Consider the following 27,698-nt stretch of genomic DNA (forward strand, 5'->3'; position numbering starts at 1 on the left):
ACTCTATACTGTTATTGTTTTTACCTATACTATCTCAATGCATGCTGTACTAACCCAATGTAACTGCACTGTGTAATGATTTGCCCTGTATGGACGGTATGCAAGACAAGTTTTTCACTGTACATTGGTACAAGTGACGATAATAAACCAATACTTTCAGTGCAGTCACTGTTGGAGGGAATGAGGCATCCAGTCTGCACTGAGCAAGGCTGAACAAACAGCAACGTGACAGGAACCAGACAAGCTGGTTTTGTGATGCGGGTTGAGAAAATTATTTTCTCTGATACTAGGAAGAACTCTTCTGCTCTTATGGAAATAACATCGAGGGATAGAACCATAGAACAATACATCACGATACAGGCCCTTCGGCCCAACATGATGTGCCGCCCTTCAAACCACACCTAAGACTATCTAACCCCTTCCTCCCACAAATTCCTCCATGTGCTTATCTAACAATCTCTTGAACTTGTCCAATATATCAGCCTCCACCACCACCCCAGGCAGCGCATTCCATGCACCAACCACTGTCTGCGTGAAAAACCTCCCTCTGACATCACCCTTGAACTTCCCACCCAATACCTTAAAGCCACGTCCTCTTGTTTTGAGCATTGGCGCCCTGGGAAAGAGGCACTGCCTGTCCACTCTATCTATTCCTCTTAATATTTTGTACACCTCTATCATGTCTCCCCTTATCCTCCTTCTCTCCAATGAGAATAGCCCTAGCTCCTTTAGTCTCTCCTCATAATCCATACTCTCTAATTGGATGAGACATTAAACCATCATCCTGGTAAATCTCCTCTGCACCCTTTCCAACGCCTCCACATCCTTCCTATAATGAGGCGACCAGAACCCTAAGTGCGGCCTAACCAGAGTTTTGTAAAGCTGCATCATCACTTCGCGGCTCTTAAACTCGATCCCCCGACTTATAAAAGCTAACATCCCATAAGCTTTCTTAACTACCCTATCCACTTATGAGGCAACTTTCAGTGATCTGTGGATATGAACTGCCAGATCCCTCTGCTCCTCTACACTGCCCAGGATCCTGCCATTTACCTTGTACTCTGCCTTGGAGTTTGTGCTTCCAAAGTGTACTCCCTTACAGTTGTCTGGATTGAACTCAGCCTGCCACTTGTCAGCCCAGCTCTGCATCCTATCAATATCCCTCTGTAAGCTTCAACAGCCCTCCACACTATCCACAACACCACAAGTCTTTGTGTTATCTGCAAACTTGTGAACCCACCCTTCCACCCCCTCATCTAAGTCATTAATAAATATCACAAAAAGTAGAGGTCCCAGAACCGATCCCTGCGGGACACCACTAGTCACAGCCCTCCAATCTGAATGTACTCCCTCCACCACAACCTTCTGCTTTCTACAGGCAAGCCAATTCTGAATCCACACGGCCAAGCCGCCCTGGATCCCTTGGCCTCTGTCCTTCTGAAGAATCCTGCCGTGTGGAACCTTGTCAAATGCCTTGTTAAAATCCATGTAGACCACATCCACTGCACTACCCTCATCAATCTTCCCGGTCACCTCCTCAAAGAACCCTATCAGGCTTTTGAGGCAAGATCTTCCTTTCACAAAGCCATGCTGGCTGTCCCTCATCAGTCCATGTTTCTTCAAATGCTCATAGATCCTATCTCTTAGAATCCTTTCCAACAGCTTACCCACCACAGACGTAAGGCTCACTGGTCTGTAATTCCCTGGACTATCCCTACTACCTTTTTTGAATAAGGGGACAACATTCGCCACCCTCCAATCCTCCGGTACCATCCCCGTTGACAACGAGGACTCAAAGATCCTAACCAACTGCTCCTCCCTCACCTCACGAAGCAGCCTGGGGAATATTCTGTCAGGCCCCGGGGACTTATCTGTCCTAATATTTTCAAACAACTCCAGCACATCATCTCTGTTGATATCTACATATTCTAGAACATTAATAGAACAACTTATATCTTCCCAAAGAAGATAGATCGGACCCTGGTTTAATGTCTCATTCAAAAGAGGAGATCTCCGCAGGTGCAACACTTCCTCAGCACTGGGTCTGGGAATGTGGGTGATGCTGGTAAGGCCACAATTATTCCCCATCTGTTTATCCTGACAGGGTGATGGTGAGCCTCCCACTGGAAACTCTGCTGTTCACATGAGGATGCCGGGTTGGGACTCCAGGATACTCACCCAGTGACAATAAACTGCTGCCGTGTACATGAGCTGAAACTGTGATGTCATCGTGATATCACTGTGTATGAGCCATTATAATACTGTAATTAAATGACGGACTTTGAGAGTCACAGAGATCACTGTTACTGGGGCTACAATTACCAGTTGTGCTTCGACCAACACCCAAACGTTCCCTTGATCACCCACCTGTCACACACTTTCCTTTAGTTCCCTCTGCTCCTCTCACCTTTTGCTGCACTGAAATGTTTTTCTCATTTCTGAATTTTCCCAGTCAGATTAAAGCTCATCAATTTAAAACAGTTACTGTCTTTTTCTCACCACAGGTGCTGCCTGAGCTGTTGAGCATTCTCAGCTGATTCAGCTTTTATTGAGGATACTCAGAGCACTGGAACAGGAGCTGACAATTCACCCCCTCAAGCTGTTCAATGGGATTATGTCCCAACTCCACACGTCCAAACTTACTGGGGCTTTGCAGGGGTTGGGTTTGAGACCGGAACACCAGAATCCAGATACAAATCTGGGAAGTCTGCACCAAACTCACTCAAATGACAAAACTAAAACAGAGGGAAACAGCAGAGTCAACTGAGGGAGTGGAAGGAGGAGATGAGAAAGAAAAATCAGCACCGGTAGAATCAACAGATACTGTCGGGGTGGCCGGGAGCCCTGAGGGATGAAGGCCGGCAATTAAAAACTGCAGGTGTCAAAGTTTGGAACTGAGATGGTAAAACCCAATCATCCTGGGACTGTCCAACAGAGCAAGCTACCGGGACAAACATGGTCCAATTGCCCTGCAATTCCCCTACAGGAGGATGTCACACAGGGAATGACTTTGCCACACGTCCCGGACATGGAAATCCTGTCCGGATGCAAGGGTGATTGGTGTTCACACCACTGATCTGAAACTGAATTTGGTTTAAATTAGAGTGGTGTTGGGGGTGGGGGGGGGGGGGGGGGGTAAAGAGGGGCGTGGGAAACCAAGCAGCAGGGCAGCACGTGGAGGGGTTGAGGGGAAAGTAGATGTTATGACGAGCAAGTCTGACCAGAAGGACAGGCAGGGTCAGGTTTATGAACATAGTTGGACTGATGGACTGAAGTGTGTTTATTTTCATGCAAGGAGTATGATGGGTAAGGCAGAGCCTGGATCAGTGAATGGAATTGTGATGTTGTGGCCATTACAGAGACTTGGTTGCAACAGGGACAGAACTGTAGCTCAGTGTCCTGGGTTTCGATGTTTTAGAGGAGACAGAGAGGGAAGTAAAAGAGGTGGAGGAGTGGCTTTAGTAATCAGGGAGAGTGTCACAGCTACACACAGAGGGGAAATACTGGAGGGCTCATACACTGAGGCATGTGTGGAGCTCAAAACTAAGAAGGTGCAATCACTCTGTTGAGGTTATACTACAGGCCTCCCAATAGCCACAGGGAGATAGAGGAACAGATACATAGACAGATTATCGAAAGATATAAAAGCAACAGGGTTGTCTCTGCGGGTGACCCAAACTTCTCCAATATTGACTGGGATTTCCTCAGTGCAAGAGGCTTAAATGGAGCAGAATTTCTTCAGTGCATTCAAGAGGGTTTCTTGAAAGAGCACATGAATCGTCCAACTAGAGGAGGGACCATGTTTTGGGAAATGAGCCTGGACAGGTGACTGGCCCTTCACTGGAGAACATTTTAGCATTAGTGATCACAACTCCTTAAGTTTAAAGAGAGTTATGAATAATTTCAAATCAGGACCTTGTGGGAAAGTACTCAGTTGAGGGAAGGCAAACTACGACATTATTAGACAGGAGCCAGGGGGAGTTAATTGGGAGCAGCTGTTGTCAGACATGCCCACATCTGACATGTGGGAGTTCTTTAAAGACCAGCTGATCAGAGCTCAGGACTGACATGTTCCAGTGAGGAGGAAGGACAAGGGGTGGGGGGCAACGTAATGGAACCTTGGATGATGAGAAAGATTATGAACTTAGTAAAAAAAAAAGCACATGTAAGATATCGGAAGCTAAATTCAGACAGGGCCCTGGAGGAATATAGAGAGAGCAGGAAAGAGCTAAAGCAGGGGATTAGGAAGGCAAAAAGGAGCCATGAAATGTCCTTGGCAAGTAGGATTAAAGAGAACCCCAAGAAATTTAAAACTTACATTAAAAACAAGAGGATAATTTGGGAGAGGGTAGGACCACTCAGGACTAAAGGAGTGAATTTATGCTTAGAATCGGATAACATGGGCAAAGTACTGAATGAGTACTTTGCATCAGTATTCACCAAGGAGAAGGACATGGACGATAGTGAGAGCAGTTTGGGGCATGCTAATGTGCGAGGGCAGTTTGAAATCAGGAAGGAGGTGGTGTCTGGTTGTTCTGAAGAGCATTAAGATGGATAAGTCATCAGGGACTGATGGGATATATTCCAGGTTATTGAGGGAGGCAAGAGAGGAGATTGCTGGCAATTTGCAGGATTTTTTTATTTTCACTAACAGCAGACGAGGTCTCGGAGGACTGGAGATTAAGCAATGTTATTCTTTTGTTCAAGAAGGGAAATAGAGATAATCCTGGAAATTATAGGTCGGTGAGCCTCACATCAGTGGTAGGGAGAGTATTGGAGAGGATTCTCAGGGATAGAATTTACACACATTTGGAAAAACATGGCCTGATAAGGAACAGACAGCATGGCTTTGTATGGAGCAATTCATGTCTTACAAGCTCAATCAAGTTCTTTGAGGAGGTGACGATGGTGATTGATGAAGGTTGGGCAGTGGATGTTGTCCAAATGGATTTGAGTAAAGGCATTTGACAAGGGTCCTTATGGTTGGCTGATCCGGAAGGCGAGGATACATGGGATCCACGGTGACTTAGTAGTTTGGATTCAGAATTGGCTTGTCCACAGAAGGTAGTGGTGGAAGGGTGTTATTCTGGCTGGAGGTCCATGACCAGTGGTGTTCTGCAGGGATCGGTGCTGGGGCCTCAGCTGTTTGTAATGTATCTAAATGGCTTGGATGAAAGGGGTAGATGGGTGTGTTAGCAAGTTTGCAGATGACACAAAGATTAATGTAGTTGTGGAGAGTGCAGAGGGCTGTCAAAAGATACAGCAGAGTATAGATCAGTTACAGATATGGGTGGAGAAATGGCAGATGGAGTTTAATCCGAGCAAGTGTAAGGTGAAACACTTTGGCAGGTCTAATGTAAGGAGAAAGTACACAGTTAATGGGAGAACCCTTAACAGCATTGATGTACAGAAGGACCTTGGGGTTTTAGTCCATAGATCACTGTAAGTGGCCATGCGAGTAGATAGAATAGTAAATAAGGCACATGGCATGCTTGCCTTCATTGGGAAGGGAACTGAGTATAAGAATCAGGAAGTCATGTTGCAGCCATATAAAGCTTCGGGTAAGCCGCACTTGGAACATTTTCATGCAATTCTGGTTGCCCCATTACAGGAAGGATATGGAGGCTTTAGAAAAGGTGCAGAAGAGGTTCACCAGGATGCTGCCTGGATTAGAGGGTACAAGCTATAAGGAGAGGCTGTAAAAACTTGGTTGTTTGCTCTGGAGTGTTGGAGACTGAGGGGAGACCTGATAGAAGTTTCTAAGATCATGAGAGGCATAGAGAGAGGAGAAAGTCAGAATCTGTTTCCCACTGTTTAAGGTGAGGGGGGAAAGTTTAAAGGAGATGTGCAGGGCAATTTTGTTTTCAAACACAGAACGCTGAAGCAGATACGATAGTAACGTTTAAGAGGGTGTTAGACACATGAATATGCAGGGAACGGAGAGATATGGATCATGTACAGACAGAAGAGAATTAGTTTAATTTGGCATCGTGTTCGGTGCAGACATTGTGGGCCGTAGGGCCGGTTCCTGTGCTGTACTGTTCTAGGATCTCTGCTTCCTCGTCCCAGGCTCAACCTGCAGAAAACGTTCCCATCTAACCCCGTCACTCACCACTAATGTCTTCAAAGCTCCAATCATATCTCCCCAAGGAACAAACCTCAGTTTCTATAATCTTTGCTGATATTTTAACATTCCTACTGAAAGGCCAATGCATCCTTCTGATGGTGTGGGGCACAAAACTGCTCTGCATCCTCCAGCTGTGGTCCAACCAGGGCTTCGTCTGGCTGCAGTGCAACTCCTATCCCGCTGTATTCCAGTGCTCTGGATCTGAAGGGCAGGATTCCATCAGCTGTTTCGATGATTGTCTGTACCCGTCCGTGACATTTTAATGATCGATGAACACAGACCCCACCCCCGAGGTTGTAGGGCCTCCACTGCTTCTAATTATTAATCATTTAGAAACTGCACTGTTCTGTCCTTTTTAGGTCCAAGACAACTGATTTATTTGGCTGCAATGAAATGTATTTGCCAGAGATTTGTTCATTCACAGCATTTATCATTTTTCTTTGTAGTTCGATGCTGCCATCATGTCGCTTGTATTATCACCTACCTTTGTGTCACTGGGAAACTTGGTTCTGTGACTTTTTATCTCATTACCTGTGTGAACCTGGTGAAAAGTTGCAGCCTCAACACAGATCCTTGCGGGACACCGTTGGTCACCTCCTGCCAATCCAAGCACCTACAAAGTCCCAATTCTGTTCTAGACTTTCCATTTCATGAGCTTCAGCTTATCACGGATTGTATGAAATGCTTTCTGGAAATTCAAGCACTCAGTCCGGTTTACCTATGTCTCTCCACTGATTTATCTGCATTGAACCGACCTGTGCCGGGTGTGGCCGGTGGTTCTGAACTGCTGATGTTCGGCCATTACCGTCTAAACCTCCAGCAGGTTTCCCTGTCCCCGGCTGTGGGGCCGACGACTGCAGGTGCTGGTGGTCCGGATAAAGCAGCTCACAATGTACTGACTGAGATACTCAATAATGCATTCCAAGCACCCTGCAGAGTGCTGAGTCCATCATTTTCATTCCAGTTCAGAATGATATTTGACCACATACCTGAAATCGCAGCATTGACAATGAAGGCAACGATGAGGCAACTGATGAGGACCGCTTCATAGAGAGCACTGCACTTCAACCAAATTCTGGCTGCCCGAGAACCTTTTCATGAATAAAAAGAAACTCGAAACATTTGATAACTGAACAACACAAATCACTTAGCACATGCATCAATGGACAAGTGTTCCAGGGAACAGAGCTGGACCCAGGGCTGTTTAGACTGGTGGTGGAATCGAGTGTCCTTAACATGAAGCAATCTAACCAGCTCTGAAAAAGACCAGACATCAGACCATTGGACTGCAGGAAGTTCGGAAAGTCCACTCACAACAGCAGCAAATGGGGAGCTCAGAGAAAGACAAAACACATTTTGTGGCTGCTACCGGAAATTCATCGCGTTTGATAACTTAGGTAAACCCTAATCCACTGACTGTGCATGTGGAAACAACAGGTACACTGCAGCTTCCCCGTGTACACGTCCAGCAGATAAGGCAACAGCCCACTGCAGATCATCTCTGCTGTATCCCTCATCATCTCAAGGGCTGAAATTGACATCAACTTGCCAGTGGTGACAACCACCAACCCCAGCTGCAGCACTGAAGTTGCACGGTTTGATTGTGAAGCTGTTCTGATGCTGAGGATTGGAACAGGTGCTCACGGCATCAGGCAGTGCTTTATTCCAAGGTGGAAACTAAACACCTCAAGGGTTCAGGCTGAACTGTCCAAATGCTGGGACATTTAATACAGACAAGGGTAGAGGTTGTCCAGGACATCCAGTGGTGAGCAGTGAACCAGATCCAAGGGACACCTCTCCTCTCGTAGTTTTTGTTCATTTTCAGTTGCTCTCAAGTAAGTGGTGATGAGCTGGCTTCTTGTTTTGCTCTCACCCCCTATGTTCCCACCCTCTTCAAATCCCACTCCTGGAGAAGATTTTCTCTCAAATCCCTCACAAATGCACTTTCAAATTCCCACCCTTTTTGTCCATGTTCCAGGAGCTACTGAGGTGTTGAATCAAATCTCCTTCATATCACCAAATCCCTTGTCCCTGTTATAACTGTAGCTCTTTCACCCGAGACGCTCCCCATTGGCACACCTTCCATCTCCATTCACTCAAGATTAAGAGGCCTGAACACCCCGTCTATAAACTGGTTTAACCAACGATCAACAGATTTAGCTCTTGCCCACCAAACATCATTAGGTCCTACTCTCCAGCAAACTGTTTATTTAAGGATTAACCAGAATCCAAAGTTAACCCCAAGTTCATCACCTTAATGTCTTACAACAATTTACAACAAACCGGGGATGCTTGTGCAAAAAAACAAGCTGCATCAGGTCTCGTCCCAAAACGCCGACTCTCCCTTTGCCTCCACAGGTGCTGCCGACCCACTGAGTTCCTCCAGCAGCTTGTTTTTTGTTCCAGATCCCAGCATCTGCAGTCTCCTGTCTCCACGGATACTTGTGGTTCAGACGATTCACCAGCCTCTCTGGCTTCTCTCCTTTCCCTTCGTCCTTGCTGCCCCATTGGTGAAATTTTATCTCCATCTAGATTTTATCCCACTGCCTCTCCACATTAAACTTACCCACGAAATGCACCTTCTGTTCACACAGTCCTGTTCATTTCCAATTTCCCTTCCAGGACCCAGTGTTAACTCACATTGTTTATGGTTTGACAGGACTCATCTTCCTCCTATCAAACCTCCCACATCACCTCTCTCACGGACTGACCCCACCAAACCCAATATTCCCACTGTCCTTGAAAATTAGTTCCCCCATCACCAGCCTACCTTTCCTATCCACAAACCCTTGTTGGCATCTCCTAAATCAGTGGGCAATTTGATGCTTGAGTGTCTGGGGAACAGTCCTGTTGCAGTAGTGAAGCAGTTTTGCTCACCCTGCTATAGGAAAGATGCCATTAGCTGCAAAGAGTGCAGAGGAGATTTACAAGGATGTTCTGGGATGAGGGACTGAGTTATGGAGAGAGGTTGAACAGATGGGGACTTCTTTCACTGGAGTGCAGGAGAATGAGACGTGAGGTGTATAAAATGATGAGGGGCATAGATAGGGTGAATATGCACAGTCTTTTTCCCAGGGTTGGGGAATCAAGTACTCGAAGACATAGGTTTAAGGTCAGAGATCTACCTCTGATCACAAAAACTCCTACTGACCTACACCTTTTGCTTCCTCCCACTGGCCAGTTTTAATCCATTGCCACCTTTTCTCAGATCCACAGGCTTTTCCATTTATTTCTATAGATGTACAGTGGAGAGCATTCTTACTGGTTGCATCACAGCCTGGTATGGAGGCTCCAATGCATAGGATCGCAAGAGGCTGCAGAGGTTTGTAGACTCAGCCAGCTCCATCACAGGCACAAACCTCCCCACCATCAAGGACATCTTCAAGAGGCGGTGCCTCAAGAAGGCGGCACCCATTATTAAGGACCCTCACCACACGGCACATACCCTCTTCTCATTACTACCATCGGGGAGAAGGTACAGGAGCCTGAAGACCCACACTCAACAATTCAGGAACAGCTTCTTCCCCTCCATCATCAGATTTCTGAACGGTCCATGAACACTATCTCATGATTTCATTTTTTTTTGCACGATTTATTTATTTGGTAATTCATGGTAATTTGTCTTTGCACTGTACTGCTGCCGCAAAACAACAAATTTCACGTCAAATAAGACGGTGATAATAAACCTGACTCTGACCAATCTGCCTTGTTACAAACATGTGTACTGCATCAAATACCCTCATCGACACACTCCCATGTTGAAATGTTTGAACAAGTTGGGTCTCCTTTGTTCCCCTGCTCGATGAGACTGCTCTTACTTGGATCCATTCCTATTTTTCCCAACTGTCGACAGAATCCCCTTTGGCGTTTTCTCCTCCCACTCCTTAAGCTTCCCAAGGATCTATCCTGAGACTCCCATTTCTCATCTGTACATTGCACCTTGGCTACTTACCAAAAGAAAGGAAACCAGGTTACAATTGGAGCTGATGAAATATCACTCCACTGATTCCCCATTCAAAAAGAACAGGGCCAATCAGATTGCAACCTCAACTCCACATTCCTGCCCTACGTTCCACAGATTTACAAATCTCAGATTAAAAATATTACCTCATGCATCTTGAATGGGTGACGCCTTACTTACAAACAAGGACCCTCCAGTTCCACATTCTTCCAGAAAAGGAGACATCCAATTGACATCCACCCTGTCAAGACCCTCAGGATCTTAACATAGAACAGCAGAGAACAGGAACAGGCCTTTCGGCCCATCGTGTCTGTGCCGACCATGATGCCAAATGAAACTAATCCCCTCTGCCTGCACATGATCCACGTCCCTCCATTCCCTGCAGATTCTTGTGCCTATTAAAATGCTTCTTAAACGCCACCATCGTATCTGCTTCCTCCACCACCCCTGCCAGCCTGCTCCAGGCACCTGCCACTCTGTATCAAAAATTTGCCCCGTACATCTTCTTTAAATTTTTCTCTCTCTCACCTGAAAGTGATGCCCTCCAGTATTCAACATTTCTACCCTGGGTAAAAGACTGACTGTCTCCCCCTTTCTCTGCCTCTCATAATTTTGTAAACTTCTATCAGGTCTCCCCTCAGCCTCCGACACTCCAGAAAAAACAATCCAAGTTTGTCCAACCTCTCCTTATAGCTCATACCTTCTAATCCAGGCAGCATCCTGGTAAACCCCTTCTACACCTTCTCCAAAACCTCCAGATCTTTCCTGTAACTGGGCGACCAGAACTGCACACAACACTCTGAATGCAGCCTAACCAAAGTTTTGTACAGCTGCAACATGACTTCCTGACTCTTATACTCAATACCCCAACCGATGAAGGCAAGCATGCCCTTTGCATTCTTTACCACTGTATCTACTTGTGTTGTCACTTTCAGGGAGCTATGAATTTGGAACCAAAGGTCACTCTGTATGTCAATGCTGTTAAGTGTCCTGCCATTAAGTTTACTTTCTCCTTACATTTGCCCTCCCAAAGTGCAACACCTCACACACACCCAGATTAAACTCCATCTGCCATTTCTCTGCCCATATCTGCAACTGATCTATATCCTGCTGCATCCTTCTTAACTATCAGCAACTCTACCAATTTTTGTGTTGTCTACAAAGTTACCAACCAATCCATCTAAATTTTCGTCCAAGTCATTTATATATATCACAAACAACAGTGGTCCCAGCACCGATCCCTGCGGAACACCACAGGTCGCAGACCTCCAGCCAGAATAACACCCTTCCATCACATTCCTTTCAGTCCAAACTACCAAATCACTGTGGATCCCATGCATCTTAATCTTCTGGATCAGACCATGAGGGACCTTGTCAAATGCCTTACTGAATTCCATGTAGACAATATCCACTGCCCTACCCTTATCAATCACCTTTGACACCTCCTCAAGAAATACAATCGTTTCTTAGACGTGACCTGCTCCGCACAAAACCATGCCGATGCTCATTAATTAGCCCATCCCAGCCTATCATTCCCTGGATGATCCCCATTTCCCTTCATTAACAAAGGAACAACTTTGGCTATTTTCCAGTCTTCCAGGACCTTGCCTCTGGCTAGAGAGAAAACAAAGAACATCATCAACTCTCCAGCAATCTCCTCCTTTGCCTCTCTCAATAAACTGGGATAGATCCCATCACGCCCTGGGGATTTACCCATCTTAATACTCTTCAAGATATCCCACATCACCATCTTCTTAATCTCAAAATGCCCCAGCATATTAGAGTAACTCACACCGATCTCACTACCTTCCATATTCTTCTCCTTGGTGAATACAGATGCAAATTTTTCAATTAGTACCTTGCCCACATCCTTTGTAAACATTCCTTTGAATAAATTCCTTCCTTTACCCTCGAGAGATCCTAGCATCTCCCTTGTTATCAATGGACGTATAAAATGCCTGTGATTCTCTTTAATCCTACTTGCCAAGACACATTATAGCTCCTTTTGACCCTAATTTCCTGCTTGAGCTCTTTCCTGCTTTCCTTATATTCCTCAAAGACCCTGTCCAATTTCAGCTTCCTGAACCATACATTCGCTTCTTTTTACAACCTTTCTCCTCCTCCAAGGTTCCCTCACCTTCCCATCCTGGTCCTTCCTCCTTACTGGAACGTGCTGGTCCTCAACTATGATCAGCTGATGTCCACATGTCAGACGTGGACTTACCCAGTAACAGCTGCTCCCAGTTTACTCTCCAGAGCTCCTGCCCAATAATGTGATCTGCACCTTAATCACTCCCCTCCTGGGAGACAAGTGAAACCTGGGTAACATTTCCTCATAAGACAACCCTGCCATTCAGATCTCAGGCTCGTAAACCTCTGAACCAAGTTTACTTTGAAAAAAAATTTTCACTACAAAAAATAAACTGTTCAAAATTTTACATTCATGGTCAACACTTTTAGTCGTGTTACTTTTTAAAAAAATAAAACCACAGCACCATTGCCACACGTGTTTGAGGGGCTTCCCCACCCGACAGACCCTCCGTGTGCAGTTGCAGAAGGAGCCGAGACTGTGGTCCTTCCTCACAGAGCCTTTGCATTGGCTGCACTGAGCTTCAGTGCATCCCTCTGCATGTACTCCTGCAGCCTGGAATATACCAGTCAGCAGCACTCCCTTATGGACATCTCGCTGTGCTGGAAGATCAATAGGTTTCAGGAAGACCAATGCTTCCTTCACCAAGTTTATGACCTTCCAGCACAGCGAGATGTCTGTAAGGGAATGCTGCTGACTGGTACATTCCAGTCTGCAGGAGTATGTGCTGAGGGATGCACTGAAGCTCAGTGCAGCCAATGCAAAGGCTCTTTCTTCACCTTCTTTCTTGACCTTCCTTGATGTCTGTCTTGGTGTGTGTCCCTGGGAACAGCCCGTAGATCAGAGAGTCTGCTGTTGCACAGCTGCTGGGGATGAACCAAGACATGGACCCTTGCATCCTTCTCCACACCCTCTTAGCAAATCCACAGTCTGGAAAGAGGTGGGTGACTGTCTCTTCCCCACCGCAGATATCCCAAGGGCAGCGTGCGTTGGGGACGATATTTTGTCTGTGCAGGAGGGATCTGACTGGGAGGGCCCCTCTCACTGCCAACAAGGTCTTGGTGCTTGTTGGTGAGGTCTGGTGATGAGGCATTCTGCCAGATGGTTCGGACAATTTGTTCAGGGAGCCACCCCACAGTTTCCATAGTATCCCTGTCCCATACAGGACATTCCGCACTGACCACCGACTTGTGGTCAAAGGCGTTTGCTTGGAAGAACTCTTCCACAAAGGACAGGTAGTGCAGCAATGGGGCCAGACCCATCCTCCGCAACACCCGGGACAGGTAGAACCTCAGCACGTTGTGACACTTGTGCCCATGTACTTTGGATCCACGCACAGCCTGATGCAGCCACACACGAAGGTGGTCATCAGGATGAGGGCAAAGTTGGGTACTCTTTTGGCCCCATTCCCTGGGGACTTATTGATCGTGAGCTGTCGGACTCGCTCCATCTTGGATCCCCAGATGAACTTGAAGATGGCCTGGGTGATTACCAAGGAGGAGGTGGGGGGGATGGGTCACACCTGTGCCAAGTACTGCAGCCCCGAGAGCACATCCCACCTGATGACCAAGTTCTTCCCAGTTGTTGAGAGAGAGCGCCATTTCCACAGACCCAATTCTTGTCTGACCTTTCTGATCCACTCCAGCCAATTCCTCTTACACACCTTGGCCCCTCTGAACCAGATCCCCAGCACCGTCGCGAAGTCAGACCTGACGGTGAAGGGGATGTTGGATCGATCGGGCCTGTTGCCGAAGAGCGTGGCCTCGCTCTTCATGCAGTTAACTGTGGCCCCTGATGCCAACTCCAGCTGTTTGCAGATGCTGATCAATCTGTGAACTGACCGTGGATCTGAGCAGAAGACAGCGACATAGTCCACGTACAGGGAGGTTTTGACTTGTGTGCCTCTGCCTGGCAATGTCACCCTCTTATGCTCTCGTCCTTCCTGATGGATTCAGCAAAGGTTCTATGCAACACACAAACAAGACAGGGGAGAGTGGACAACCCTGCCTGACTCCAGACATGGGGAAACCATCTGTCTCCCACCCATTGATTTGGACTGCGCTACGGATATCTGTGCAGAGCAGTTGGATCCAATTCCTGATTCTCTCCCCAATACCAATTTGGGAGAGCACGTCCAACATGTACATGTGTGATATCCTGTCGAAGACCTTCTCCTGGTTCAAGCTGACCAGGCAGGTATCCACCCCTCTGTCCTGCACGGAGGCGATGGTATCCTTGAGCAGCACAACACTGGCAAAGATTTTCCAGCCAGGTGCAGCACAGGTTTGGTCTCGGTGGATCACCTGTCCCAGAGCAGACTTGAACAGGTTGGCGATGACCTTGGACAGGATCTTATCATCTACACTCAACAGCGAAATGGTTCCCTAATTCCTGACATCCATGCTCTCTCCCGTCTGTTTGTTGACAAGGGTAATGATGCCCTGCCTCATGTATTCTACCATGCTGCAAACCAGAAGCATAGTGTTGTTCACTTTCAGCAGGTCCGGGCCCATCCATGCCCACAGAGCCGAGTGCAACTCTGCCGGTAAGCCGTCACATCCAGGAGTTTTATTTGAGCTAAAGCAACAGATGGAACCAGTCAGCTCCTCCAGGGTCAGTGGCTGATCCACACTCTCCCACTTGCTGTCGTCCAAGACCTCCGTGCTGGAAGACAGGAAATTCTGGGAGGTTGTGCTGTCTCTGGCCTTTCTATCATACGGACTGAACCGGCTCTAAAGCATAAACATCCTTCCTTCAGTAAGGGGACCAGAAGATAAGGAAATCCTTAAATAAGTTCAGTATTCCAGATGTGGCTTCACACGTGTCCTTTTTAACTGAGCATAACTCCCTACGTTTATGTTCAATTCACTTTACAATAACTGTGACATTCTGTTGGCTTTCCTCATTACTTGCTGAACCTGAAATTCAGCCAGTTGCAAATCGTACCCAGTGAACCCAGATCCTTCTGCATCTCAGAGCTCTGCAGCCTCTCTCCATTTCAATAATATGCTCCTTCAATTTCCCTGACAAAATGAACAATTTCACGTTCTGCCACCTTATACTCCATTTGCCAGATGATTTGTCCATTCACTTAACTCTATCCCTTTGTAACCTCCTCATGTCCTTCTCACAATTTACTTTCCTCCTTATGCTAGCATCAAATTTAACAACCATACCTTTGGTACCCTCATCATATCTCCCTCAGCAAGGTGGACAATAAATCAGAAAAAATATGAAAATCTGTGACCCCAGCACCAAACACAGGGACACACCAATTGTTACATCTTGGCAACCAGAAAAAGAACCATTTATGCCTACTGTCTGCTGTTTGTCAGCCAATCTTCTGTGACCTCCTTCACCATAATTTTATGTTTTCCACAACAACCTTTCATGTAGCACCTCATCAATTGCTCTCTGGAAATCCAAGTACAGTACATCCACCAGTTACCCTTCATCCACAACATATGTTGTTACTGCAGAAAATGTCAATAGATTGGTCAAACATGATCTGCCTCTCACAAAACAATGTTCACCTTATCTGATACTGGGACGTTTGCTTTGTGCCCTGTTATAACATCTTTACGAATAGCTTCTAACATTTTCCCTCCAGCCTGCAGTTCCCTGCCTTGAATGAACCGGTCGTGTTTGCTTTTTTCCAATCTAACAGAATCTTTCCTGAGCCTGGAGAATTTTGGGAAATTAAAACCGATACATGAACTACAACACTTGTCACTTCTTGAAAGATGCTCAGATGAAGTTTGGACCCTGGGACGTGTCAGACCACAGTTCCAACAACTTGCTCAGTTCCTTTTGCCTGATGATTGTAATTTCCCGGCCTTTCTGACCTGCACTGGCTCCCACTCAGACAGCAGCTCAATATTATAAAGCTCAGCTGTGCTTTCAGAACCCTCTCGTGCATTTACACCTCATTTCCCCAGACCCAGCTCTACAACTGTTTAAATTAAAGTTCTGCACTCCTCTAATACTCTCCTCCTGTGAACTCCTGATCTTCATCACTCCACCACTGGTTTGTGTACTTTACCACAACCCAAACCACTGAACTTCCCTCTCTGAAACCCTCCACCTCACAATCCTCCTTTAAAACCTAACTCTGCGACCATCCTAGGGTCACCTGTATCATTATTGCCTCCTGTGGCTTGCTGACAGATGTTATTTTGCAATTTGCCTCTGAAGCATCATGGAAGGTTTCATTTCACTCATGTCACGAGCTGGAGGTTTTGCTGCTGTTCTTGGACTATAGTCTGTGTTGAGAAGTTAGTTCCAAAGTGGACTTGCCAGGAAGATCCTGAATTAGGACATGAGGGAAGAATAACAATATTTTGAACCTGAGGGGTGGTAAAACCACAGAGCTAAATGGTGTTGTTGAAGGAAAATGTTGTAAATATTCAAGAGAGGCACAAGGGAGACAGCTCTACTCCTGCCCGAGTCTCCTCGCCAACCCTCCATCCTCCCCCCCAACTGATTTAGTGTTACAATGAAGTTCAACACAATCTGTGAAACACAAATGAATTGAGACAGCTCCTCTCAGGGTCTCTTCTTCTGAAGCCGTCTGCAGTCAGGTCAGAGGCAACTCTGAAATATTTCCAGCATTCTGTGTCACTGCAAAACATCACCTCAGAACTGAAAAACACAGGACAACTGCATCCTAAACATTGGGGACCGGGGAAGCTGGGACGGGAGATTGATAATTCAGACAAGATTTTATTTGCCATCTTGTTTTTCAGAAAAGATTTACGATTCACTTGCTCACAAGTTTATACCCAAGTGTATATTAAATAATGACAGATACCTTGAAGTGATTCCCAGATCTCGTCCACATACCAAAGTGTTCTGATATAGAATGAAGAAATCTGCAGTCCTATGATCAACACAGCAACTACTACAAAGTCCAGTGGTGAAAGGCCTGCAATTAAAAATAAATTAAATAAGCAGACATGTAACAAGGCTCCAGAGAAATGTCAATGAAAGCTTCCAGTGGCTGCAACAACCAGACTCTTCCTCTGATGTCCTGCAGGGAAGGAAACGTGCCATCTCCTACCCAGTTTGCCAACCTGTGACCCAGGCCTGCACCAACATGCTCTGTGGTGGGTTAACAAGATACTGAATGGTTACACCAGGCAAGAATGAATAATTCATGGTGCCCACTCAACCTTCCCCAGGGGTCTCCAGTCCAATCTCTCCATGTCACCTGCTGCCAATATTCTGCACCAGCTGCTCCTTCTGGTGTTACAATGGCCAGAACTTGAGGAGTGCATGATGCTGCTGCTGGGATCCAGGAGATGGTCCATGGTTTGTTTCTCCCAACATCCACAACAGTTGATCATGGAGAAGCCCCATCAATTTCACATGGAAGTTGCTGAAATTTCCATTCCCATTCTGACCAGGTTCCATAGCGTCTGCTGTTCAGAACTGAGCCAGATGCCAACACCTCACTGGGGGAAATTCTTTGCTGGTTCCCTTCAACGTTCTCGTCACCGATTTCCCTCATTCCATGATGTGGTCAACAGTGCACGGGAGGGGAGAAAGTGGATCTGATTCAGAAAGCTGATGCCCATATGGTGAGTGACACTTGTCCAACACTCAGACATGGTGCTCACTGTCACCAGCTACATCACTCCTGGTGTTTGGGGTTGGCACACCAGATGGTGAACAGAGGCAGGAAACAGGAGTGTTTTCGACAGCTGCTTTGACTCTGCGTATCTATTCATTGACTGAAAAATTCAGCCAGTTTCTGTGCGTTGGGGAAACCGTGAATTCCTCCAATGCAAAAGGAAACTTGCAACTTCAGAGCACCTTTCACCTAAGGCCTAGGAGCAGGTCTCAGCCAATGAAGTTCTTCAAGTGCAGGCACTGTTCCAGTTTGTACTGAGCAATGCTGAACAAACAGCAATGTGACAGAAACCAGAAAAGCCAAAGAGTCATAGAGTTCTACAGCTGAAAATCTGGTCCTTCAGCCCAACTCGCCCATGCCAACCAGGGTGCTGGTCCCATTTACCTGTGTTTGGCCCACATCCCTCTGAACCTTTTCGATCCATGCATCTGTCCACGTCTTTTAAATGTTAATGTTGCCTCCTCTATCACTTCCTCTGAGCTTGTTCCATACACCCACTACTGTCTGTGTGAAAAACTTGCCCCTCAGATCCCCTTTCAATCTTTCCCCTCTCACCTTAATCCTATGCCCTCTAGACTCCCCTACTCGGGAGGGAAAAAGACTGTGAACATCTACTCTATCTGTGCCCCTGATGATTTTTATAAACCTCTACAAGGTCACCCCTCAGCCTCCTTCACTGCAGGGAAAACAATCCCAGCCTCTCCAGTCTCTCCTTGTAACTAAAGCTCTCCAGTCCAGGCAATGTCCTGGTGAATCGTTTCTGCACTCTCTCATGTGTAATCACATCCTTCCTGAAGTGTGGTGACCAGAACTGCACAGAATACTCCAGGTGTGGCCTCACCAACAACTTGTACAGTTGTAACGTGACATCCCAACTCCTGTACTCGATGCCCTACCGATGAAGGAAAGCACGTCATACGCCTTCTTCACAACCCTCTCTGCCTGTGTCACCACATGCGGGGAACTATGTACTTGTATCCCTGGGTGTCTCTGTTCAACAATACTCCCAGGGCCCAGCCATTCGCAGTGTATGTCCCATGTTAAATACCATCTGCCATTCCTTTGCCCACTTACCCAGTTGACCCAGATCCTGCTGTAACCTCAGACAACCTTCTTCACTGTAACTGAATTTCTGGGGCAATGATTCCCAGTCCCAACCAGTAGAAATAGTTTCCATCTCCTCTATCACTCACCATTAATATCTTGAAAACATCAGTGACACCACCTCTTAACTGTGCAAACTGCAGACCTAGTTTCTGCAATCTCTCATAGTTTAACATTCCAGTACATCTATGCAGACCTCCCACAAAGGCTAGTGCATCCTTCCTGTAGTGTGGGGCTATCACTGAGGCAACTGTCTGCACTGGGCAATAATTTCCTTCCAACTCTGTGAGTTTCATGGATGAATGATTTTATCAAATGACTTCTGGACACCAGACACATGCTGGGGCATTGCATAGCCTTTCTTTATTGGGAAAAAATTGTGCTGGGTGTGGCCAGCAGTTCTGAACTGAACCAATGATGTTCACCCATTAAAGTCTAAACCTCCAGCAGGTTTCCCTGCCCCTGGCTGTGGGACTAAGGACCAAAGGTGCTGGTGGTCCAGGTAAAGTGGTTTACAATGTACTGAGTGAGAAACTCCTTTCACTCCAACCTCTCTGCAGAGTACCACAGTGATCATTATCATCCAAGTACAGAATATTGGTGCACGTACCTTTAAACACAATCCAATAGATGAAGGCAACGTACGTGGCAGTAACAGACAAACTGTTGCAGACAAACAGGATCAGAAAATAAAATGCAATTCCCAGAAGTGCTGTGGAGAAATGAACAAGAATGTGAGAGCCGTTAACAATCCATGCAGATCAATTACGATGCAAAAGGAGGCCATTCTGCACATCAGTCAATGCTAGCTCCCCAGGGAATAATCCCACCCCCAACCCTCCTCATTTTCCTCCTGTAGTTTATTCCCCCTCACTTGTCCATCAACTCCTCTTTGATTCTTTTTGCTGTTTGCCTACATCAAGGGTAACTTACAGCAGCCAATTCACCGACCAACACATCATAGAGGTGTGGGAGGAAACGGGAGCACCCAGTGGAGATCCAGCAGTTACTGGGAGTAAACTCCACACTGACTGCACCCAAGGTCAGGATCGCTGGAGCTGTTCACAGCAGCACTCTCTGCTGTGCCACCTTGTGGCACCCATTTGAACAGCTCAGTACAATGATTTAATGCATCAATGACTTTCCAGGGCCCAGATAACAAGTAATGGACCCAAGGTCGGTGGGGTTACTGGCAATTTTGAGTGTCTGAAATGCAAGGCAATCCAACCAGCCCAGAAATGGATCAGACATCAGAACCCTGGACTGAAGGAGGTTCAGAGTGTTTGCTCACACCAGTAGTAGTGAAGAGCCCAGGGAAAGCCAAAACATTCCCTTCTGGAAACATTGAACATTTTGTAACTTTGGTAATCCCCCACCTGCTGGCTGTGGATATGGAAGCGGTAGGTATTCTACAGTTTCACTGTGTGTACACATTCATCGCACAAGGTAACAGTCCACTGTAAATCAGCTCTGTGTCCTGTCTCAGTGGTCAAGGGCTACAACTCACAGGGTTTTGTCAGTGACAGCAAAAACCAATCCCAGCTGCAACACTGAAGTTGCACTGTTTGACTGTGAAGCTTTCTCTGACGCAAAGGACTGGAACGTCACTGCGCCCAGGTGTTCATGGGCATCAGCAGTGTTCTGCTTCAGGATGGTGACTTTTGGTTATGGAAGTGTTCAGGATGAATTGTCCAAGTGCTGGGATATTTGATGTAGATAATGTTGGATTAGGGTCCATATTGTTGTTTTTATTGTGTTTTTTCCTTGTAGTTTTACCCTTCTTTATGCTTGCTTGTATGTTTGCAGAATCACCTGTTTGTTTGTAAACTTTTAGAAACTTGGAGTACATTTGGTTCTATACTTTGTAGTTTCTTTGTCTGCAAAGCTGAAATGTGACTCAGTCAGTACCTGTTCACAGGTTTCTTATCTAAACCACTTCAGACCAGTTTGCAGTACAAAAGGAAAGCATGTGCTCAAGTTCCTTTGTTACTTCTTACTTGCCTTGCTTGCTGGTACACCTGTACTATGACGAACATCTGATAAAATGGCTGTAACCATAAGATTTGCACCTCATTCTTGACTTCAAAGAACCTTCTGGACATCATCGTCTCCAGATCTAATAATAAGGATGGAGGTTTCCCAGGAGGTCCTCTGGTAATTGGAATCAATCACCACCCGATCCAAGGGACACCGCACCTTCACCAGACATCTTTTCTTAATTAACTCAGGTATTGCTGGTGGGCCCAGCATTTCATCTTTGGTTGCTCTCAACGTGGTGGTGAGCTATTTGTTTTATTCTCCATCCATGTTCCCACCCTCTTCAAATCCCATTCCTCAAAAATATTCTCTCTCAAAACCCTTATTATTTGCATTTTCAAATTCTAAATCCTGTGATTCATGTCTCTGGAGCTACTGAGGTGCTGAATCACACCCTCTTATTATCATCGGAACCCTTGTCCACCCCCAACTGTTGTTCTCTCAACTCAGTTGCTACCAATGGCAAAGCTTCCATCTAAACTCCCCCAGGTGTAAAAGACATAACAGTAAATGTCCTTGGTGAACAACTGTTTTAGCCAACCACCAGATCCAGCTGCACCTGATTCAGCTCACCCTGACCAGACCAGCCTACCACAAGGGACCTTGTCAAAGTCCTTGCTAAAGTCCACGTAACATCTACCATCCTTTAATAATCCCGTACACCTCAATCTCCTTTGTTCCAAAGAAAACAACTCCACTGAGAATTTCCCAGCCACGGCAACATCACTGTCAGGTGCAATCAGCTCCATCCAGTTCTCTGGTGACTGGAATTGAACAAAGCACCTTGACTGTGGCCAAATCAATGTAGTAACTGGAAGCCAAAAGCACACAGAAAACGCTGGAGGTACTCAACAGGACAGGCAGTGTTTGTGCAGAGAGAAATGATTTGATGTTTCCAGTCACAGAGAAGAGTGAGGGGTTGTGAAAACAGAAGGGATGTGTGCGCAAAGGAGGAGACTAACAGAGACCGAATGACACCAATGGCTGAGAAAGGGTGGGGGATTGTTATTAAATCACAGTGGATCTGACTGGATGAGATGCAAATAGAGGGAAATCCTGAGAAGAGAGGGGGATGGGGGAGAGGCGGCGGGAGGAGAGAAAAAATAATGGTGTACAATGCACTAAAACTACTGGAAGTCTAAAATAAAAGGAGGATGCTGGAAATGCCCAGCCTGTGAGGTAGCATCTGTGAAGAGTGGAAAATGGAGTTAAGTACAGGCTGATGATCTTATATCAGGAGTAGCCAGTTCTGACACAAACTGGAAAGGCTGGTTATCTGAAGTTGTTCAATTCATTACTGAGTCCAGGAACTGCAAGGTGCATGGAATAAGAGATGCTGCTCCTCATGGGCGTTGCTGGAACTGTAGAAAGGCCAAAGGCAGGGAGATCAGACAGAGAGTTAAAGCAACAGGCAACCAAGGCATGTAGTAAGTTTGGAGACGACACAAAAATAGGTGGTACAGTGGACAATGAAGAAGGTTATCAAAAATTACAGGGGGTCCTTGATCAGCTGAGTAAGTGAGCCGAGGATTGGAAATGGAGTTTAATTTGGATAAGTGCGAGGTGTTGCATTTTGGAAAGGCAAATCCAGGTAGGACTTTCACAGTGAATGGCAGGGCCCTGGGCACTGTTGTAGAACAGAGGGACCTTGGGAGTACAGGTTCACTGAAAGTGCAGTCACAGGTAGGCAGTAAGGCGGCTTTTGGCACATTGGCCTTCGTACATCAGGGCATTGAGTATGAAAATTGGGAGGTCATGGCAGGCGCTGGTGAGGCCGCACTTGGAGTATTGTGTTCAGTTTTGGTCACCATGCTATAGGAAACATGTTATTAAACTGGAAAGAGTGCAGAAAAGATTTACAAGGATGCTGCCAGAACTTGAGGGACTGAGTTGGACAGGGCAGGACTTTATTACTCAGAACATAGGAGACTGAGAGGTGATCTTATAGTGTATAAAGTCATGAGGGGCAGAGATAAGATGAATACACTCAGTCTTTTTCCTCAGAGTTGGGGTATCAAGAACTAGAGGGCAAAGGTTCAGGTGAAAGGGCTAAATTTAGAGGAACATGAGGGGCAACTTTTTTTTACACAAAGGGGTATCCATGTGGAATGAGCTGCGACAGAAAGTGATTGAGGCAAGTACAATAACAACATTAAAAGGCCAGTTGGACAGGGACATGGAGAAGAAAGGTTTAGAAGGTTATGGGCCAAACTCTGGCAAAAGGGACTAGCTTGGATGGGGCATCTCGGTCAGCATGGACCAGTTGGCCAAAAGGCCTGTTTCCGTGCTGTAAGAATATGCTTTACCTGGAGGGAATATTTGTGCCCCAGGAATGTGGAAAGGAAGGAGGTAATAAGACAGGTGCTGCATCTTCTTTGGGTGCAGGGAAAGTACCGTGAGAAGGGGAGTGGGCAGTGGAGGAGATGGAAGAGTGAAGCAGGGAGATGTAGAGGGAACAGATCCCTCTGAATGCTGAAAGGGGAGGGAAGGGAAAGGCATGTCTGGTGGTGGACATGGGATGGTTCTGGGAGCGAGTGGTGTTCCCATGTGGTAAACACCATGGGAATGAAAGTGCTTTTGAAAAAAAACTGTTGTAAACACCCAAGAAGAATTATCACCAAGCCTGAAGGAGACACCCTCTTATACTGTCTCCGCCAGGTTTGTGAGACATTCCCTTAAACCCCCGCTACTAGATGGGGAGGGGAACCCTCCTCACACCCCTGCCCCATATGTGAATGAGGGCCCCCGCCGATCCATGCTGCCACCGTCAGGATCAAAGGGCTTTTCCCTCAGTCCTCATCTCGAAACAGACGGTGTTACAATGAGGTGTGACAACACAACGCAGCAAACACGAGTGAATTAAGGCAGATCCTCTCATGGCCACTTCTCCTCAGCATCTTCTGCAGTTAGATTGGAGGCGACTCCAAGGTTGTTCCAGGTGTCCCGTGTCACTGCGAAGTGCCACCTAACAACTGGGAAAATATGGGCAATTGCATCCCCCAGGTCACAGGGACTGAGGGTAAGGGACGGTGGTGGAGAATGCATTTACCACATTTTTCTCATTTTGTTAAAGTTCATCCAAGGTTACTGGGTGGTGCCTGCAGGTTCATTCAAAGCAAATACCTCCGAGTGTTTTCCACCTCCACTGGTCCGGCAACACAGCTGAACGAAGAGATGGTGCAGAAATCAGTTGGCCTGCAGTCAATGCAGCAACAATTGCAACGTCCTTGGGGGAAAGGCCTGCAATTAAAAGCAAATTCAAATAATTAAACACATAACAAGGCACCAGCTGCCAGATGATGCAACAACCAAACTGTTCCCTTATTTCCTGCAGAGAAGGGAATGTGCCAACCCCTGCCCAGTCTCACCAACCAGTGACCCAGGCCGACACCAACTGACTCTGCTCTGAGGTGGATTAACCACAATGAATTGTTATACCAGCGAATGATAGATGATTCATGGGGCCTATTCAGTCGTCTCACTGGTCTCCAGTCCAATCTTTACATCTCACCCTGCTGCTCGTATTCTGCTCTGGCTGCTCCTGCTGGTGTTGGGATGGCCAGGTCTTGAGTAGTACATTATGGTGTGACCGAACATATATGAGATGATACATGGGTTGCTTCCGCTGACACCTACAGGTTATGGAGAAGCCCTGATGATTTTGTGAGAAAGCTGTTGATTCCCTCCCTCAATCTGACCAGGCTCTGTCACATTGCCATTCATAACTGGAGCAGATACGAACCCATCCCTGTGGATAATTCCTTGCTGGTTCCCTTCCACTGTTATGTCCTGTAATTTTTTTCCATCTTTTTGACAGAGGATATTTCTGACAGATTTCTGTGACGTGGTCAGTGATATGTCCGAGGAGAGAAAGCGGTTCTGGATCAGAAGGTTGATGCCCACATGGTCAATGGCACCCCTCCAACACTCACACGTGATAGGTACTGTAATCCACTACTTTCCCCTGATGTTATGGGCTGGTACACCAGATGGTACATATGGGCAGGGAACAGGACTACCTTTAGGCAGTTGGCTCTAATTTATCAGTGAGATGCATTATCTGCCCCTTGATACCATCCCATGTGTTGAAAGAATGAGAAGAGTACAGAAACTCAAGGAACCAATTCTAAAAGGGTTACAAGAACAAGGGATTTCCTGAAAGTGTCATTCAAGGCTGAGAAAGTAGTTAAAAGCGTACAGGATCTTGGGCTTCATGAAGAGAGGCATAAAGAACAAGTCACGGTGGAACTTTCTAAAACCACTTCTGGGTGGGAATGAAGGTGATTGGGAAAAGAAAAAAATCCTTAAGATACTTTTGTTATGCCAGTATTTGGAATGGGATCTGGAATTCACTGTCAGGAGTAGTGAAGAAGATTCAATTGTAGTTTCATCAAGAGGCCTGGATAATAATCTGAAAGATAGTTGTAGGGCTATGGGGAGAGAATAGGACAGGAAGACTCGGTGGATTGCTCAGATAGAACCAGGAGATAGTTGATGGGCCAAATGGCTTCCTTCTGTGCTATAACATTCTGGGGTTCTGTGAACTCAATTACTTCAGCTTTTGCCCATCTCTGCTGTAGTGCTGATTTGCACAGGCTGTGTTCAACGGCCCAGCAATAGCAGGTGGTCACAAATGTTAACTGTAAAATGTCATTCATGAATAAAGCTTACCTTGAAGAATTAAGGTGAAATTTGCCTGGATGGAGCTGACGGGATTGGTTGTGACACAGGTGTACATTCCACAGTCTCAAATGAAGCGCTTGGGATGACAAGGGTCCTGTTTTCATCCATTAGCTGGTGATGCTGGAGATTTCCCCTCCGTTTTTTGCCATTGATACTCATTAGAATCTCCACTGACATCACAGGTGAGCTCGACGGTTAAACCCAATGCTTCAGTGTTGGTCAATATGGAAGCTTCTGACAGCTGATCTAAAGAGAAAATATTGATGACCAAACTATGATATTCTCTCTTGACATGGAATGTGATCTCACCATGTGACATTGCAACAAGGTACGAAAGTACAATAGGTTCGTACACACCAAATATACACACAGCAATGGAATTAATAGCAGCACTGGACCATTGATCCTCGACCCTGCTCTGCCATTCAGTGAGATCACAGCTGACCTGATGGGACACATTCACATCTCCCCACAATAACCTTTCACCCCCATGCTGATCCAGGATTCATCTACCTCTGCCTCAAAAATATTCAAGATTCCAAACCACCTTCTTCAAAGAACAGTGGAAGCAAAGACTTGAAGCCTCTTAGAGGGGAAAAAACCTTCCTCTCTGTGTTAAATGGGCAAAGTTTTATGGTTAAACTGTGACTCCCAGTTCAAGGTTCTCCCACAAGAGGAAACACCCCTCCACCTCCACTCTGTCACAACCCCTCAGGATATGAAGTGTGTCAACGAGGCCAACATGGCTTCAGCAGTGTCAGGACAGGGGAGGGAGCGACTCCAAGATTCACTGAGAGAGAATTCAAAAAAGTGGAACAGAAAAGCAGGCGGAGAGATGTTCATTTTGCTGCAATCAGGGGGAGTCCAGGGACAGGTTTCAACACCAACTACACCAGAGGTGATAAACATTTAAACCTGAAGCTGACAAGGAAACAGACCAGAGAATCACATCACGCAAGGGCCATACAGCCCACCCACTGCGCTGGCTCCAATACACTCTGCTCTACCATTGGGCAGGAGGTACAGAAGCCTGAAGTCCCACACCACCAGTTCAACAACAGCTGCTTCCCTTCAACCATTTGGTGAGGGAACCAACTTGCACAACCTTAATCTCTATCTCAGTATAGCAACACTATGATCACTTTGCACTGCAAAGGACTTGCATTTTTTTTTCGTATCGTGTTTTTTCATGTAAAATTTGTGTGCAATTTCAGTTTACGTTTTCCTTGTGAATGTTGCGTATCTGATGCTGTGCCTGTGATGCTGCTAAGTAAGTTTCCCATGACACTGTGCAGACATGTACTTGTGCAGATGACGATAAACTTGATTTTGACTCTTTCCCCACACATTTCACCCTTGGAATTTTTACCAAACCGCCTGTTGCAGGGTTTCGACCCAAAACGTTGACAGTTCTTCCCCCACCTACAGATGCGCTCAACCCACTGCATTCCTCCAGCAGACTGTTTGTTGCTCAACACTGTGTCATCTGATTGCAAAACTGCCCGCAGTTTCTGCTTCTCCACCCTCAAGACCACTTAGAATTCTGAAACGAGACACAAGAGACTGCAGATGCTGGAATCTGGAGCAAGAAACAAGCTGCTGGAGGATCTCAGCCAGCCAGGCAGCATCTGTGGAGGCAATGGGAGAATCGACGTTCCATATCGCAACCCTGCATCAGGACTTCATAGTTCTGAAACATCCATTAAATTTCCTGTTCACCTCAGCTCAAAGAATATCAATATCAATTTCTCGATTCACTCTGGATGGCACGATTCAAGCTCTGGATACTTGGTCAAATTCTGGTAACTCCCTTCTGCATCTTCTCAAAGCCTCAACACCTGTCCCAGAGTGATATGCCCAGAACTGGACAATACTCCAGCTGAGACCAAACTACAGCACTTCTCCTTGTTTCTGTTTCCTGTTAAAACTCTTTCCTGCCTGGCCTCCCACCTCAAACCCCTCATCACTTAAATTGACCCAAGACACTGATACCATACCCGAACAAGCTGGGTCCCAGTGCTCGTTGACCTGCACTGGCTCCTACTCTGCCAATGCACTGGCTTCA

General features: G+C 46.3%; 1 protein-coding gene across 1 annotated transcript in view; it reads right to left on the minus strand.

The window, feature by feature from the left end:
* Positions 1 to 25,816, minus strand: part of LOC127585778 (uncharacterized) — a 41,066-nt gene extending 15,250 nt beyond the window's left edge. The window contains exons 1-5 of the mRNA XM_052043469.1: positions 25,622 to 25,816; positions 24,074 to 24,190; positions 19,524 to 19,625; positions 16,988 to 17,101; positions 7,117 to 7,218 (exon numbers count right to left, since the gene is read on the minus strand). Coding sequence (XP_051899429.1) covers positions 7,117 to 7,218; positions 16,988 to 17,101; positions 19,524 to 19,625; positions 24,074 to 24,190; positions 25,622 to 25,688 — 502 coding nt within the window. The 5' untranslated portion in view covers positions 25,689 to 25,816. The remainder of the gene's footprint in view (positions 1 to 7,116; positions 7,219 to 16,987; positions 17,102 to 19,523; positions 19,626 to 24,073; positions 24,191 to 25,621) is intronic.
* Positions 25,817 to 27,698: the final 1,882 nt, after the last annotated feature.

The sequence above is a fragment of the Pristis pectinata genome, chromosome 34 (genome assembly GCF_009764475.1).
Source record: "Pristis pectinata isolate sPriPec2 chromosome 34, sPriPec2.1.pri, whole genome shotgun sequence".
In the NCBI taxonomy this organism is placed as follows: Eukaryota; Metazoa; Chordata; class Chondrichthyes; order Rhinopristiformes; family Pristidae; genus Pristis; species Pristis pectinata.